The sequence below is a fragment of the Nansenia antarctica genome (assembly GCF_963989245.1).
Source record: "Nansenia antarctica genome assembly, chromosome: 6".
In the NCBI taxonomy this organism is placed as follows: Eukaryota; Metazoa; Chordata; class Actinopteri; order Argentiniformes; family Microstomatidae; genus Nansenia; species Nansenia antarctica.
The window spans coordinates 11218151-11237049 of record NC_137676.1 but is presented as its reverse complement, the minus strand read 5'-3'; the positions used below and the strand labels follow the sequence as shown (position 1 = coordinate 11237049).

Here is an 18899-nt window from a genome sequence, read left to right as displayed (position 1 = left end):
ATCAACATCACTAAAGGAAAATCCAAGCTTATTTTTTATAACTCTCAAGACCCATCAGAATAAGCCTGGATTTTCCTTTAGTGACATTGATGGAATTACCCCCCTGGAGACCAGACACAGCTGGGACCACAGACAGACAGACCACATTCTCTAACCTGGGATTCCGGGAGACATTTCAATCATTTGTAGGAATTATGTTATCATTGTGTGTCCTCTCCACTGTTTATGTCACTCCAAACAACTGGACTCCTTCTCTCCTCATTTAATTTATTCAATGTGTTCATGTACATTACAAGACACATATCCTCTTAACAATAGAATGTACTGAGTCTGTGCTGTACTCTACTGAAGTGCCTTTGTAATTCTTTTAAAATAAATATTGCTTTCCAAAAAGTGCTTTATTTAGACTATTAGCAAAGTATTTGATACAGACACTTCACAAGGCATGACAGAGACAGAGGTTGCTCATGAACAGAAGTATTTTTTAATTTGTTTACAGTAATTATCTTGGTTACATTCGTATATAAACTTTAAGCTTCTAGCATTTACAGAATGATGGCTGTTGTCATGACGTTTATCAAAGATTAAATTTCTAATAAAAAAAACATGCATCCGAACATGATCACAAATAAAAGGAACAATTTTCTAATATTAAAACAGAAATTCACTGATTCCGAAGGAGTAGGAGGGGCTTATCCTCTAAATAAAAACCCACGAGACCAGACACATTGATTGAGCTGTTGGTGCATTGGCCATCAACTTCAGTCAATTGATTACTTATTGATTACTTTGAGCATCAAGCTGATACATTTCCCAGAGCTAACTGATAAAGTACATATTTGTTGTTGTTGATTTTCTCATTAATTAGTTGACTCCACAAACAAACAAACACAGTTGAAATGGTTATAGGAAAGACGACCTGGGAACAGGAAGTGAAAAGTGCACTTAGTGGGTCCGCCCGGAGACATGTCCCCTGCTGCATAGGGCAACAACCAACTGCTGCTTCTGGTTCCTACTCTCTACCCTACTCCCCGGAGCGTGCACTCCTTCACTCCCCCTCAAACACACTGAAGGAATGGAACAGAGATGAGATGGAAGACACTAGTGTGTACTTACACTATCTACATCCATAAGTGTGTGAGTGCGCACTTTAGGGAGGATGGTAAGGGAGGCTGGTGGAGGTAGATTTTTGCATCCAACAACCTCCCCTGGAAAACAGCCATATAAATGCCCTTAGCCTCTGACCCTCCCAGACCCCGGCCCCCAAGCCCCCCGGCACTACTGAAGATGTGAGAGGATGGGACAGGTGAGAGCAACATGATGCAGATTACACCTAGCGCTGGAACCATAGCCATCTCCGAACCAATCAGATCCTAGGGGGGATGGGGCGGGGCTGATGGGGGATTCAGGGTTTGTTTGTCCGTTCGTTGTAGGGTTCTGATAAACAACCACGGGACTCGTTCCTCATTGGCTTTTACAGCATTATGACACACAAGGTAAAAGGTCACTCACTAGCCAATGAGCAATATCAAAGGAAGAGGGGGTGATGGTGGCGTGCGCATGGCTTTGAAACGATAACTGGTGTGGACTCAATGACACGAACAAAATAATAACAATACGAAGAATGTGATATCATGACTAGATTACCATATCAAATAACATGTAAATACAGACAAAACAAGTAGAAAAGGAATAGACTGAAGAACAACATATATATATATATGTATACTTGAATGATAAAAAAAGGCATCTTAGATTATGTTAACAATGATGAAGATGAGGAGGATGATTGTGATAGATTGTATTTCAGGACGGAGTAAGAGGGGGGTGAGAGGAGAGAGAGTGAGGGAGGGAGAGGGAGAGAGGGGGACGGAGGGAGAAGGAAAGAGGGATGGAGTGAGAGGGGGGGGGAGAAAGGGAAATGGAGGAAGGAAGGATGAGGAAAAGAGGCAGAGTGGAGAGACAGAAGGTACAAGTAGAAATTGTAGATTGTAGGCATCCAGCAGGAGGTGTGGTCGCGGTCGACTCAGGGTCCAGTCCTCACACCTCTGGGACAGAGTGGTCCATGGCTGACCGCAGGAGACCACTGGACATCCTACCACACAGAGCATGGACATCAGAGGTGTGAGTGTATCTGTGTCTGTGTGTGTGTGTCTGTGGGTTTTAGCATGTGTATGTGTGTGTATGAGCATGTCCATGCCTGCAGTATCGCGTATGTGAGCGTGTGTGTTAATGCATGTGCGTGTGTGTGAGAGCATGTGCGTGTGAGGATGTGAGCATGTGTGAGAGCATGTGCGTGTGAGTATGTGAGCATGTGTGTGAGTTACCTCTTGATCATATGTTCGTAGATGAACTTGGGCATGATGGTGATGGTCATGGCGGTGGGGGAGGTGGTCAGGATGTCCTTGATCTGAGAGTCCTGAGAAACACACACATACAGTCTTAGCTCACATCTAGCTCAGCACGGACACACACACACACACACACACACACACACCCACACACACACACACACACACCCCTTCATCTCCAAAACTACCTTTGAACAAAGGGGAGGCTGGTGGAGGTAGAAATTGGAGGATGGGCTCATTGCAATGCATTCCTCATTCCGTTCCATGCGTTAGCCCGTCCTCCAACTTCTACCTCCACCAGCCTCAACTGGTCTCCGGTCTCCACACCATCCGGGATCATGTCTATGAGAGCTTCTACAAACACGTTTAGGTCCAAATCTCACCTTGAGTCCGATGATGTTCTGTCCGTTGATCTCACAGATGTAGTGCTCGGTGAGCAGGCCGTTGCGTGCGGCGGAGCCATCTTTGACCAGGGAGGTGATGCGGCCGGACTTGAAGATGAATCCAACATGGCCGGAGCTGTCCTTATGCATGGTGATAGTCCTCTGGAACGGCCTGGGGAGCAGAGGAACACACACACACATCAGTATCTGTGTTGTACACACACATATATACACACACACACACACACACACGTGATCGACCAGGAGACCAGACCACCACATTTTTATTTAGTCAACTTGTTCATGTCTCTCTGCTCTAATACATTCTCTCTCATTATGGTTTTGGGTCCTGTGCCTTGTGGTGAGACGACCAGCAGGGGGAGACAGAGATAAGTGTTTGACATATTCACAAAGCTCAGAGATCAACTCAGGACAATCTACTCTCCTCCCTCCCTCCTTCCTCATTTCCTATGGCTTGCTATCACTCACTGACACACCCACACTGCAGAAAAACACATTCATTGTTAATTCAGATTCATGATAGCTTTGACTATAACAGCTACTCTTCCCTAGTCCACACTGCGCGCACACTACTGTACACGGACAGAGAGACGCACGCACGCACAGGCTCGCTGTCTCCCTCCCTGCCCCCTCACCTGTCCCTGACGATGAGCTCTATGCGGTGTTCCGCAGCCACCTTCAGGGCCTTGTGAGCCTTGTCTAGGCTCCAGCCGGCACAGTTCTGACCGTTGATCTGCAGAACCTGGTCCCCGAACCGCAGGCCCCCCAGGGCCGCTGGAGAGTTAGCCTGGACCAGCTGGATAAACACTCCCTGACAGAGAGAGGGGGGGGGGGGGGGGAGGAGAGAGAGCAGGGTGGAGGGGGAGAGGAGGAGAGAGAGAGAGAAGAAAGCACTTTCATTTTCCCCCTACATTGAAATAGGAATTCTCTACATAAAGAATGAATGAATGAATGAATGAATGAATGAAAAACTAAATGTGTGTAAACAATTAACGCTTAATTGAACTACTAGTTAGTATTTACTTCCAAACCAGGCCCCCACCTAACCTAGCCGCCCTTACTCACGTTGTCAATGGCTCGGAGCCGGAGGCCGACCTTGGCGTCCTGGTCCTTACAGAGGATTACCTCCCGTAACCCCGGGCGGATCTCCGCCCTCCTGATGCCCACGTCAGACCCGGTCACTGGCCGCACCATGCCCCCCACACCTGAGGAGGACAGCGCCACTTGCTGGAAGGAGGAGGGGAGGGAGGAGGGAAATAGAGGGAGGTGGAGTTGAGAGAAAGATAGTGTAGGTGGTGAGTCAGTCAGCCCCTCTGGTGCTCTAGGAACCCTGCTCCATTGCATTCTGGGTAATAAGAGAGCTCCCGAGGCCTCTTCCTAAACAATGGACCACCCCCATCCAGCAGCAGCACACTTACATTGTCGGCCAGTGGCACCAGAGCCATGTTCCTCTGCACCTCATCACTGTTGAGGCTCAGGCCCATGTAGTCTCCCAGCTCCTCCAGGTTAGGATACAGGCCTGGGGGAGAGAGGGGGAGAAAGACAGAGAATGACATTTAAACTCACAGCATTTACAAACGTCAACATTATGACAATAACACAACAACTTTGTCTCACTGGGTGAGAACAGAATACAATCTACACAACAAACGCACACACGTACGCTTATCATTTCTTTATTTACAGTCTTATTCAAATGTTTTCAAATACTAATCATGTATTCCGATTCGTGCATTCATTGAAAAGGAGTAAAATAAAATTTAAAAAGTGAGTAAAATAGTTCTTTGAAGGTTGTACTTTTTTCGATCACTGGTGAGCACAACCGTGATGTGATGTATTGTAAATTGTAATCTCTGGGAGTTGGGAGCTCAATTAGACTGTTTGTTAGCTCACTTTCCCCAGAGCCACGAGTAAAGCCTACATTTATCTTCTGATTATGATGAGAACTGCGGTTGGTACTTCTGTGTATGTCTGAAAGTCTAAATCAATCAAGTCAACTGCTCACATTGAGGACATATACAGTATATCTCAAAAGTGAGTACACCCTTTAGATTTTTGCAAATATTCTGTCATATCCTTTCAGGGGATAACACTATCTTAATGAAACTTTGATATAACTTTAAGTAGTCAGTGTGCTGCTTGAATAACAGTATAGATTTATTGTCCATTGAAAATTACTCAGTACACAGCTGTTAATGTCTAAACAGCTGGCAACAAAAGTGAGTACACCCCATAGTGAACATGTCTAAATTGTGCCCAAAGTGTCAATATTTTGTGTGACCACCATTGTTATCTAGCACTGCTTTAACCCTCCTGGGCATGGAATTCACCAGAGCTGCACAAGTTGCTTCTGGAATCTTCTTCCACTCCTCCATGACGACATCACGGAGCCCACGGATGTTGGACACCTTGCACTCCTCCACCTTCCTCTTGAGGATGCCCCACATGTGCTCAATTGGGTTTAGGTCTGGAGACATACTTGGCCAGTCCATCACCTTAACCTTGCTTCTTCAGCAAGATCGTTGTCATCTTGGAGGTGTGTTTAGGGTCATTATCATGTTGGAAAACTGCCCTACGGCCCAGTTTCCGAAGAGAGGGGATCATGCTCTGCTGCAGGATGTCACAGTATATATTGGAATTCATGTGTCCCTCAATGAAATGCAGCTCCCCAGTGCCGGCAGCACTCATGCAGCCCCAGACCATGATGCTGCCACCACCATGCTTGACTGTAGGCAAAACACATTTGTCTTGGTACTCCTCACCAGGGTGCCGCCACACACGCCGGACACCATCTGACCCAAACAGGTTTATTTTGGTCTCATCAGACCACAGGACATGGTTCCAGTAACTCATGTTCTTGGATTCATTGTCTTCAGCAAACTGTTTGCGGGCTTTCTTATGCATCGGTTTCAGAAGAGGCTTCTGTCTGGGGCGACGGCCATACAAACCGATTTGATGCAGTGTGCGGCGTATGGTCTGGGCACTGACAGGCTGACATCCCACTTCTGCAACCTCTGCAGCAATGCTGGAAGCACTCGCACGTCTATTTTTGGAAACCAACCTCTGGATATGACGCTGAGCACGTGGACTCAACTTCTTTGGTCGACCCTGGCGAGGCCTGTTCCGAGTGGAACCTGTCCTGGAAAACCGCTGTATGATCTTAACCACTGTGCTGCAACTCATTTTCAGGGTGTTGGCAATCTTCTTATAGCCAAGGCCATCTTTGTGAAGCGCAATAATCCTTTTTTTCAGCCGCTCAGAGAGTTCCTTGCCATGAGGTGCCATGTTGTCCAGCATTCAGAGAGAATTGTGCCCAAAACACCAAATTGAACAGCCCTGCTTATCATTTACACCTGAATCCTTGTAACACTAACGAGTCACATGACACCAGGGCGGGAAAACAACATCATTGGGCACAATTAGGACATGTTCACTATGGGGTGTACGGTACTCACTTTTGTTGCCAGCTGTTTAGACATTAACAGCTGTGTACTGAGTCATTTTCAAAGGACAATAAATCTATACTGTTATTCAAGCAGCACACTGACTACTTTAAGTTATATCAAAGTTTCAGTAGGATAATGTTATCCCCTGAAAGGATATAACAGAATATTTGCAAAAATCTAAAGGGTGTACTCACTTTTGAGATATACTGTAGTTGTCAAGACTTTGTGCAAAATGCTTATGTGAAAAAACGATGTGACCCACATCATAGTAGCGTACACACAAAAAAATGGCACCATCGGATTACTTTCAACTTTTGGAAAGTGTGTTAGTCAATTAATGTGATATTGTAAATTGTAATTGCTATATGATAATTTATATTATAGTTTCTGCCAGCCCAGCCAAGAGTTGGCTCAATTAGCCTGCTTATAACACTTTTCCCCAGAGTTCCCCACAGCCGTAGCCTAATTTTCCCGATTTGGATGAGAACTGTGTCATGCTGTCGCTACTAATGTGAACGTTAACATAAAAAGGGGGGGGGGGGAAAGCTCACATTTTGAGGACATACAGTTGTAAAGAAATAGGCCTATTATTTGTGCAAAACGTTTTATGTGAAATAATAGTGGTGTAGTGTGGTCAGCTCAATGCTGATTAGAATGTCTATTTACGATTGACGCAACAATCAAGTGTTCGATCACACCGTTGAGACTGTAGGCTTGAGATAGCACTCTAGACTGACGTATCATACGTTTGATGGTACGCGTCAAAGGGTTAGTGACTAGTAGGAATGTGAGGTTAATGACTAGTAGGAATGTGAGGTTAATGACTAGTAGGAATGTCAGGTTAATGACTAGTAGGAATGTCACGTTACTGAACAGTACAAATGTCAGGTTAATGGCCAGTAGGAATGTCAAGTTACTGAACAGTAGGAATGTCAGGTTAATGACTAGTAGGAATGACTAGTAGGAATGTCAGGTTGATGACTAGTAGGAATATCAGGTTGATGACCAGTAGGAATATCAGGTTGATGACCAGTAGGAATGTCAAGCTAATTACCAGTAGGACTAGGGTGTGTGTTTATCCTGCTGTAGGGATACCTGACAGTCTAGCCACCCTCGGTAGCAATGCAGCTAATAACTATGTTGAGTTTTATGTACACTAAGACTTTCCTGGCATGAGGCCCTCCCTCCCTCCCTACTGCAGCAGGTCAGTAAGAAAGCAGCACTGTGACTCCCAAATGTATCAGAGACAAACTTTAAGCCTTCCCTCAATTTCTCATATTCTCTTCCGCCTTCTCAAACCTCATTGGGGAACAAAGTATGAGAGGATTCGAGGAAAAGCCTGCTGGTGATGTAGTGGGGGGTATACGGTATGTATAAACTACTTATGGTGCAGAGAAAAGGTAGAATATGAGAGAGAGAGAGGAGAGCACACACCAACACTAACCAGATGCAGTATCAGTGATGAGGATTAACAGACTCTGAGTCACCCAACACGCCCACGCCCACACACACACACACACACCCTTGCCTCTCTCTCTCCCTCTGACAAACATACTTCTCTGCAGTAACACAGGACAGGACACAGTAATAATAATAATAATAATAATAATAATAATAATAATAATAACTTAGCAAACATTGCAGCTCAAAGTGCTCCAGTAGGACCTTGGGCTTCCTTGACCTGCCTGTAATCTCTGCTGCATCGACTCCTGGGATCTCACACACACACACACACACACACACACACACACCTCTCTCTCTCTCTCTGGAGAGACATACTGTTATATTTAGCATAGCCACTTAGTAACATATCTTAGCATAAACTTGCCAAGTTATTGAATCACTAGCACTACTGCTAACGCTAGGCTTTGTGGCTGTGGTAACAGGATCAGGCCAGGCTGGGGTTGAGGAGGAGGCATATGAAGAGGGAGGAAATGTGTGTGGAAATGAAAGGAAAGATGAGGAGAGAGAGACAGAGAGAGAGAGAGAGAGAGAGAGAGAGAGAGAGAGAGAGAGAGCAGGGGATGAGAGCTACAGTTGGGCAGTAGACCAGCAGGGGAGGAGAGGAGAGGGAAGGAGGAGAGAGAGAGACAGAGGGGAAAGGAGGGGAAGGAAATGGCCTGACTGACATCACTGCTGGTCTACTGCCCAACTATAGCTTCTCTCTCTTCTCTCTCTCTCCCCTTCTCCCTCCCTCCTTCTCTCACCCCCATCCCAGCCATGCTGCCAGACCAGTGGTCTCCATGGCGACCCATAGCTAGCTCCACTGAGGAAACAAAAGGCTTAAAGCCCTGAGGACAGCCTAGCATGAGAGAGGGAGGGTGGGAGAGGGAGTGAAAGAGGGCAGAAAACCACATCTTTGACACCCCCAGGGCCCCCTGTCCATCTTCTGTCTTTCTTCTTCTGCTGCATTATCCCTCCCTCACCCTCTCCGTCTTTCTTTCTTCCTTCCTTCCTCCCTTCACTCCCCCCCCCCCCCGCCCCCGCTCTCTGCATTAAGGTCCTGCACACTGCAGTATCCCACACCCTCTCTTACTGTCAATGACACACCCTGAGAGAGGGAGAGGGAGAGTGCAGCAGAGAGAGGAAAGTGCAAGAGGAAAGAGGGTGAGTCATGAGGGGAGTTCCACTCTCCTCCCTCCCCCCCCACACACACACAATATGCATGTCTTTCTCCTCCTCAATAATCAATCCTGCTCTATACAGCCAGCAGGCCTTTCACCTCCCATAATACACTGGCTCAATCAGACCCCACGCTGAGAGAGCAGAGGGGAGGTGAGGGTGCGTGGAGGGGGCGACAGACGCATAGGGAGGAGGAGGAAAGAAAGGGACATGGGAGGGAGAGATAAGGAGAACAGGATTGGAGTTTGATGTGAAGGCCTCTTGGAGCCTGGGACTCACTTGATCCTGGAGTCCCGAGGTCGGCAGCCTGAGGCTGGTAGTAGGCCCCCTCGTAGGCCCCCTCGGTGATGGCGGGGACATTAGAGGTGGTCTGGGCAAACTGGGCCTGGGCCTGGGGAGAGGCACAGGGCAGAGGGTTAGGTTGTGTCCTACTGCAAGGTTAGGCTGTTCACTGTGCTAATATGGAACTACAGAAGAACTTCCTCCTTTGGCTATATATATCAGCTGGAACATGCAAATGACTTCACGTCAGAGAAACGCTCACTCTTACCAATCAAACAGGAGGGAGGAGGGCGAGACACCTACACTGAAATTCAGCTGGCTAGACAGACAGACAAACCGACAGACCTCTCTGGAAGCCAAGTGTCCCCAGACGGTACACTCAACGCCTGAACATCGACTGCAGTTACGGAGTGCTATAGTAGTCTAGAGTAATCTAGAGTAGTCTACAGTAATATAGAGTAATCTACAGTAATATAGAGTAGTCTACAGTAATCTAGAGTAGTCTGCAGTAGTCTAGAGTAGTCTACAGTAATATAGAGTAGTCTGCAGTAGTCTATAGTAATAGAGTAGTCTACAGTAATAGAGTAGTCTATAGTAATAGGTTCGTCTACAGTAGTCTATAGTAATCTAGAGTAGTCTACAGTAGTCTATAGTAGTCTAGAGTAGTCTACAGTAGTCTACGGTAGTCTATAGTAATCTACAGTAGTCTATAGTCTACATAGTCTACATCTACATTTACATTTACGGCATTTAGCAGTCGTCTTATTCCAAAGCGATTTACAAATGATACATTTGACTAAGCAAGGGAATCATCAATTCACCAGACGTAGCAGGAAGAGTAATCTAGCTCAGGCCAAGGGCCATTGGCCCGACGGTCGTCGTTTAATAGACACTGGAGAAACAGTACATGGGTGTCGAAATCTTAGGAGACACAGTATAGGGGGAAGCAGGTGTCTCAGTGACTGCCGCGTTGGCGTACAGGTGGTGGGGCCAGTCGGCCAGCAGAGGTGGAGGAGCGGAGTGAACAGGCTGAAGTTTGGGAGGTGACCATTGTCTGTAGGTAGGCAGGGGCTGTCCCTTTTGCTGCCCGGTAGGCAAGTACCAGGGTCTTGAATCTGATGCGAGCTGCTATCGGTAGCCAGTGCAGGGCACGAAGGAGGAGGGTGACATGAGAACATTTGTGGAGGTTGAACACCATACGGGCAGCAGCATCTTGCAGCCCCTCCCCACTAATGATCACTAAACGACTGGGCAGGTGAACTCCCTCAGTCACAATGTATTAGTGACTAGTGCTACATTCACACGGCAGGTCTTGATGCACAATTCCGAATTTTTACACAGATACGATTTTTTTGTTTGCCAGTTCACATTACTTTTAAAATGTGACCTATATTTGACCTAGGCCTACATTGACTCCCGTGTGAACATTCCATGGCCCTGAACAGACTCGCATGTGCAGAAGGACAGCGCACTGTTTATAATAATAATAATAATAATAATAATAATAATAATAATACATTAGACTTATATAGCGCTTTTCTAGACACTCAAAGACGCTTTACAAACTGAAAAGATTGAGTAGTAAAATAAAAAGAAACAAATAAATAAATAAAATAAAGTATAGGGGTCTAATTAATTTGTAGATGACTAAATCTAAATCTAAGTGTCTTTGTAGGATACAGGTCTACTGTATACCAGGGGTGCAAACTGGTGATGGTCCAAAAAGGTGACACTCAAATACATGCTCACATCCAGTCATCCGCTCACTGCTCTCCATCAAAAATGGCTCATCCATCAATAATATTACATAATGACAACTGCTCTGATTAGATTGCTTAGATTGTTTAATACATCAACGGGGGGGAAAGCGAGATGAACTCTGCGCGAGTATCATGCTTCCTCCATTGAACGGAAAGTCCTATCTATTCCATTCAAATTGTTTTAGCCTTCCCCCTTTCCACTGGTAATAAGGAATTGGCAAGAATAGATCGATATAAATAGATAAACATAATGCAGCACTATCATGCACAGATCAGCCTTAAAACATGTAACGTTAGATATATAACGGAGCGATGTATTTCTAGGGAAAGGCTGACTGACGCGGGGCTCATACAATCTCCGCGTTTGTTATAGATATGAGTGCTCCGGTGTCTTGCTGGTAGTCAAATATATTTATTTATATATACAGCATATGGATGTTACGTGCCTGTTACCTGCCGCTTTCAGTTCTAGTAGTTTAGATCTCGCAACCAGGGAAACGCCGACATGTGTTAAAGGGAGCAAGACGCGAATCTACCGGCATTTGACTCATGAGTGAACGGCGATAATAGGTAGATATAGGTAGATAACTAGCTTAAGCAGCATAAACACAGCACATTTTGTTTGACAAAATACCTCACTTTTATCATTAGATATAGCTATGAGCTATTTTCCCAGTTATAGCTGTTGTTAGCTCAGGTGTATGGAGGGGTGGGCGTTAGTGTGGAGACACTAGGTAGAGCAGAAACTAGGCCAAATGCAAAAAACAAGCCAAACTATAACAGGGTAAACACCTATGCAATGACGCTTCTCTAACCAGGATGCCTATGTGTTTACATTAGCCTAGGGATGCAACCTCAGCAAATATTTTCAAGTCAAGACCGTTTGTCAACGTTTGCAGGAAAAGTGCTATACAAATAAAGGTTATTGTTATTATTATTATTATTATTATTATTATTATTATTATTATTATTATTATTATTATTATTATACGTTTATATGTGTGCACAGATAGCTGTTGTGGTCGACCACAGCTGGAACATAAGTCATGGCCCTGTGTTTGAGAATTGTTACTTTGGGTCAGAGAATAAATGGTAAAAAAAATAAAACATCTGAGAGACAAACTCAAGTAGAGATTCATTCATTTCATAACATGACCAACTGTAGAAGGTTTAGGTGAGTCGGGGTAGAGGGTTTAGATGAATTGGGGTAGAGGGTTTAGGTGAGTCGGGGTAGAGGGTTTAGGTGAGTCGGGGTAGAGGGTTTAGGTGAGTCGGGGTGAAGGGTTTAGGTGAGTCGGGGTAGAGGTACGTAGGTGAGTCGGGTTGGAGGAGGGTGTGGTACAGCACCTATGATACTTAATCACGCTGAAGGTTTACATGGAACAATTGGGAATTAAATGGCGAATGAAAACATAAATAATTATAGCTATCGCTGGTATAATTTAAGTGGGTACTACTGATAAACGTTTGTGTCAAACGAGGTCACGACCAAACCACATGATAGATTATAGGTGATTATAGGTAGATAACTAGCTTAAGCAGCATAAACACAGCACATTTTGTTTGACAAAATACCTCACTTTTATCATTAGATATAGCTATGAGCTATTTTCCCAGTTCTAGCTGTTGTTAGCTCAGGTGTATGGAGGGGCGGGCGTTAGTGTGGAGACACTAGGTAGAGCAGAAACTAGGCCAAATGCAAAAAAACAAGCCAAACTATAACAGGGTAAACACCTATGCAATGACGCTTCTCTAACCAGGACGCCTATGTGTTTACATTAGCCTAGGGATGCAACCTCAGCAAATATTTTCAAGTCAAGACTGTTTGTCAACGTTTGCAGGAAAAGTGCTATACAAATAAAGGTTACCGTATTTTCCGCACTATAAGGCGCACCGGATTATAAGGCGCACCTTCAATGAATGGCCTATTTTAGAACTGTTTTCATATACAAGGCGCACCGGATTATAAGGCGCATAGAATAGAAGATACTGCAGTCAAACGTTTGACTGGGGTTGCGTTACGCCCAAGCTCCACCTACTGCGTTGCGTCACCTCTCCATCGGTGTTGTGTCAACTTCCCGTTGTCCATGCTCCACCTGAGCGTTGCTTCACCGTCAACGTTCTACCTGCTCCACTGTCAAAAATATATATTTTTCCACCTCAAGTATCAGCCGTTCGTCATCCATTTTTGCAACAAGCGTCAAGGATCTGCGGTGATTCACAGCTGACTCGCGTGAATAGCAATTCGCAATAGCTGCGACCACGAGATATAGAGTAGTTAGCTACAAGCATTTTCAATCTGGTATTATCTCTATTAGTGGATTAATTGCTGTGGTGATTTAACAGCTGATAAAAATACATCAAGTAGACTACAAACAGAGCAAAACAAGAAAACAACACCAGAAAACAACCAATAGGCTATACAATTATAACCAACAACCAATATGTGACAGCTCCTGGTGAAATGTGCAATGTAATGTTTCAGTTTTTACACATGCTTAAACTACAGATTGTAAGCTTTCAAATGATGTGTCATACATTCAAATCAGAGAAAGATTGAACACGACAGGCGTATTTGAATGTTGGTTCACCTCAAACACTGAATGGGAGAAAAGTGACTCTGAACGCAGCCACAGCTACGAACGCTGCTAACAAAACACATCGCTACGAAGGTCTAAACTGTATTTTAATAACATGACAACATACTGGGAGAACATCGACATGCTAAAAACACATAACTACACATAACTAGATGAACACACAGTTCTTGCTTTTGAACACAAGCTAAAACGAAAGTATGTTTACAAGTCAACCCTCCCTTACCGGTAGCCTCCGGCAAACGAGAATAATGAATCCAATACACAAATTATAAGTGTTTAGTGATCGTTAAACTGTTGTTTATTATATCGAGTGGGTACTTTAAAACTTCAAGTTGAAAGCACCAAGAAGGACCGCCTCGAAATTCATCGATGTTCATGTCCCGTGCTAGCGCTGTTGCCTTTATTCGAATAGTGACTGTAGACTCTTCTACTTGCTGCTCTCTGTTCAACAACCCACTGTTCGAGTTTGTCCTCTAACTGTGGCCATCTCGCTTTGTTCCCTCGGAAACTCTGTTTAGTCTTCTTTACTTGGGGTCTTTATACACACACAAGTGGTGTGGGACTGTGAGTAAGCACAGTACCGGTGTTTACTGATTACCGTAATGCTGCAAGCGGTGCGGCTTTGTAGTTTACCAGTCGTACTGAAACATTTTGACAGAGCGCCTTGAGCGCCGTGTACAACCAGTATGGATCAACCAATTAACCAATTGATCCATATATAAGGCGCTCCGGATTATGAGGCGCACTGTCGTTTTAAAAAATAAAGGCTTTTAAGTGTGCCTTATAGTGCGGAAAATACGGTATTATTATTCAGGGGTGCAAACTTCCAAAATGTCCATTGCTTCTCAACACATTACTAGATATAATAGCATAAATAACAGAATAAACTCACACACTTACTTACACTGCATAGCCTACATAGGCCTACTGCGATATGGCACACACACACACACCTCTCACAGGTACACACACACCTCTCACAGGAGGGCCACACACACACACACACACACACACACGCTATATTTACTAAAGCACACACACTGTTGCTACCAGTGCAAGTTTTAAGAAATTCTAACTTCATCGTCGTCCTCGATGAAACTTTTAGGTGGATTGGTTACCCTAGCCTAGATGGTCTTCGTGACATTTCACAATCACAAACATATATGTACAGAAACTCACTAAAGTATAAAACACCGCTAAAATACTGCTTCTCTTCAAATCACTCCATGACACTTTGAGGTCAATGCATTTGTTTTTTTTGTGAACTACCGTAATAACCCTAAATGGCTAGAGAGTGCAACTTCTCTGCTTTCAGAAACTGTTGGATTTTTTTCGATTGCACATATAGTTCAAGAATTACGATAGTTTGAACGAACCCTGTAAAATCCTGTTGAGAAGTTATCGCAACATAGAAGTTATTTCTATGTTATTTTATTTTATTACTTCTTATGTTTCTACTTCTATCTTAAGACCTTTTTATTTCAACTGCAGCAGAGTTTAGCAGACAGGAAGATGTTAGCTTGGGCATCATGTGACTTGGATGAGATGAGATGTAGAGCCGCCCCCCCCCCCCAAAACATTTTTTTCTCCAGATCTACATGATTCATGTAGGTCACCTATTTTGAGGTAAAAACGGCGAATTTCGCCGAAAGGTGACAAGTTTGCACCACTGTAAAAATGTCAGATTTCATGTGACTTGCGCTGTTCCCACGGTCATGCCTAAATCAGACCTGAGTCGCGTGTCGGCAAAAAAATCTGATTTGGGTCACATTTCAATGCAGTGTGAACGTAGCCTAAGTGACTGCTGTCCAGGCTTAAATAGCTGTCAAAAGTGCAAATTAACAGTAATTGAAAACACCAAATGGTTTCACTAAAAACTCCTTCCAGGGCTCACAGCCTCAACAGAAACACAACTCATAATGCACAACAACCAAAAAGACAATGCATTAAACAAGATACAATTCACTTACTTCAGACTTGGAAAAAAGGTAGCTCCACTCAGTCACAATGTATTAGTGACTAGGTGACTGCTGCCCAGGCTTAAATAGCTGTCAAAAGTGTTGAAGCTCCACCCAATGCAAATTAACAGCAGAGACTTCAAACACCAAGTGGTTTCACTAGAAACTCCTTCCAGGCCTCACAGCCTCAACACAAACACAACTATAACCTACAATTACCAAAAACACAATGATACAATTCACATACCGTATTTTCCGGACTATAAGTCGCGGTTTTTTTCATACTTTGGCTGGTCCTGCGACTTATAGTCAGGTGCGACTTATATATCAATAATTCATAATCTCTGACTGACATGAACTGACATACGGTAATCTCTGACTGACATGAACCAAGGAGTAACTTCCGCTAGCGCCTCATACACGATAGAATAGCCATTATACTTGACAATGTGGACATTAAACACGACAATGTGGACATTAAACATGATGTTATGGACCTTATACACAATGTTATGGACGTTATAAACGATATTAAAGTCATTTATTCCTTCCAGAGACTGTTCTATGTTGCTAAATTACCCCCGCGAGGCTATTTTGCTACTTCCGCTAGCGCCACATCCGCGATAGAATAGCCATTATACTCGACAATGTGGACATTAAACACGACAATGTGGACATTAAACATGATATTATGGACCTTATACACGATATTATGAACGTTATACACGATATTAAAGTCATTTATTACCTTTCAGAGGCTGTTCAATGTTGCATTGTTTGTAGGCCGCCCTTCATCCTAACTACTTCCGTTTTTCACCAAGCTATCTTTGTCATGGCCTTATACACGATAAATAGTCGTTACACTCGACAATGTGGACATTAAGCACTATATTATGAACGTTATACACGCTATTATGAACGTTATACACAATATTAAAGTCATTTATTACCTTTCAGAGGCTGTTCCATCCTGTTTGCTTGCTCCCGCGACGCCATTTTGCTAACCTTCGTTAGCAACGCGCTAGCTAGCCCTGGCTTTACACTCGATAATTTAAGTATTTCTAACCTTTCAGAAGAAGTTTTAACGTGAATTATGTCCTTCCTGGGCTTACAAATCCTCTCATGTCTCTTCACAGTGCCAGACTAGAGTCAAGCTCAACAGGGTCTTCTTTCCCCGCTGATTCCGCCAAGCCCGTTCCCTTGAACCATGCGACTTATAGTCCAGTGCGACTTATATGTGGGTTTTTCCTCTTCATGACCAATTTTTTGGCCTGCTGCGACTTATACTCGGGTGCGACTTATAGTCCGGAAAATACGGTACTTGGAAAAAAGGTAGCTCATCTCACTTAGTCACAAGGTAGTCACTTCTGTAGACTACTCTAGATTACTATAGACTACTCTAGACTGTAGAGTAATCTAGAGTAATCTAGAGTAGTCTACAGAAGTCTAGAGTAGTCTACAGTAGTCTAGATTAATCTACAGTAGTCTCTAGTAATCTAGTCTACAGTAGTCTAGTCTACAGTAATCTAGTCTACAGTAATCTACAGTAGTCTACAGAAGTCTACAGTAGTCTAGATTAATCTACAGTAGTCTCTAGTAATCTAGTCTACAGTAGTCTACAGTAATCTAGTCTACAGTAATCTACAGTAGTCTACAGTAATCTAGTCTACAGTAATCTACAGAAGTCTACAGTAATCTACAGTAGTCTACAGAAGTCTACAGTAATCTACAGTAGTCTACAGTAATCTAGTCTACAGTAATCTACAGTAGTCTACAGAAGTCTACAGTAGTCTACAGTAGTCTAGATTAATCTACAGTAGTCTCTAGTAACCTAGTCTACAGTAGTCTAGATTAATCTACAGTAGTCTCTATATTAGTTGTATATTCCTCTCTGTGTACAGAGAGTAAGGCAGGTTTGTTTAGTCTTGAGACTAACGGCTCGAACACACTATAAGCATCAAGCTCAGCAGCGTGTGTACGTTTCATTTCTACGCCCATGTTAACGGGTTAGAGCGCATGTGAGGCGCCCTCTCAAGCGTGTCTCACACTGGCTGCAGCGACATGCCATCTAGAGATTAGGACTCTCGCCTATTTTTTCCACATGCACGCGCGCGTTGCAGGCAAAAGTCAATGTACAAAGATAGGGTTGGCAGCTCCGCAGTTAGAGCCTCAGAACACACACAGTTGTGAGAGCCGCAGCAGTTCCGCCATGGCGCACACAGGCACACAGGCGTCCGGTGTGTTTGCAGCCTTACCTTGATGACCTTGTCCACCTTCAGATCCTCGAGGGATGGATACAGCGACATTCTGCGGGGAGACAAACAACACAAGCACTGTTAGCGGTGATGGTACGGTAGAGGTGATGGTACGGTAGAGGTGGGTGTGAACTTGAAGATCATGAGGATGTAAGCCTGGACCTTGTCTGTGAAAAACGGGGCCGGTTTCACAGACAAGGCTTAATCCTAGTCCACTTGCAATGGAAAATCTCCATTGAGGATGCTTTTCAGTCTTGGGTGAGTCTTAATCTGTGTCCATGAAACCATAAAACCTAAATGTTACTGTTGTGGCATCCAGATCTGATCTGGGAGCAGCTACAGCCACACCACAGCCAGACAGAGGAGATCTGATCTGCTCTGGGGGAGGGTATGAGAAGAGGAAAAGAGATGATGGGGGGTGGGAGGAAAAGAGAGGAGTGGTTAGGGGGATGAGACGATGAAAGAAGGAGGAAAGGTAGAAGAGAAGATGATGGGAGAGGATGGAGAGAGGGGAAAAAGCTGAGAAAAAGGCTAACGATGAAGGTTGATGGAGCCTCAAGACCACACAGAGTGGCCGGTGTGTGTGTGTGTGTGTGTGTGTGTGTGTGTGTGTGTGTGTGTATGTGTGAGAGAGAATGTGAGTGTGAGTACCGTGACCATGCATGGCCCTGACAGCCTGACAGACAGGAGGACTACCACCACAGAAGCCCTTAACGAGATTCCTGTTTTTCAATTAAGTCTTTCACCACTAATCCTCCATGAGCCCTTTATCTGGAGGAGGACGGGGAGGAGAGGGGATACACCCATCCCCCCATCGTTCACATTCATATAACCTACTAAAACTGGCCTAATAATACATAGGCTTGATCAACCGAGCCTAAAACACATTACAGCAATGTACACAACATTAAAAGTTTATTCTTCTACCAACTAACTCAAAGAAACTGAACAGCTTGGAATCCAGTCAGTCAAACAAGCGAGCTACAAACAGCCAGACACCGTTGGCGTGTTGTTACCCAAGTGTTGTTGAATGTATGACTATTGGCAAACAAACACACACACACTGGCGTCAGATACATATTGACACCAAAAGGTTTCGTCAGAACCTCTGTCTCTGTGGCTTGGCCAGTCCTGGGTAAACACAACTAACAATATCCTGGAGAAACTCTGAAGAACTAAGCTAACATTCAGAACACAAACACACAGAAAATGTGTCGTGCT

The 18899-nt window shown here is 44.3% G+C and overlaps 1 protein-coding gene across 2 annotated transcripts in view; it reads right to left on the bottom strand.

The window, feature by feature from the left end:
• Window positions 1-461: 461 nt before the first annotated feature.
• sdcbp2 (syndecan binding protein (syntenin) 2) overlaps window positions 462-18899 on the bottom strand; it is a 24896-nt gene continuing 6458 nt past the window's right edge. The window contains exons 2-9 of one of the 2 annotated variants that reach the window (XM_080533264.1): window positions 17679-17730; window positions 9103-9214; window positions 4174-4274; window positions 3821-3982; window positions 3391-3566; window positions 2735-2906; window positions 2328-2419; window positions 462-2095 (exon numbers count right to left, since the gene is read on the bottom strand). In XM_080533264.1, coding sequence (XP_080389390.1) covers window positions 2041-2095; window positions 2328-2419; window positions 2735-2906; window positions 3391-3566; window positions 3821-3982; window positions 4174-4274; window positions 9103-9214; window positions 17679-17729 — 921 coding nt within the window. In that variant the 5' untranslated portion in view covers window position 17730 and the 3' untranslated portion in view covers window positions 462-2040. The remainder of the gene's footprint in view (window positions 2096-2327; window positions 2420-2734; window positions 2907-3390; window positions 3567-3820; window positions 3983-4173; window positions 4275-9102; window positions 9215-17678; window positions 17731-18899) is intronic. The other variant, XM_080533263.1, reaches the window with a different exon arrangement.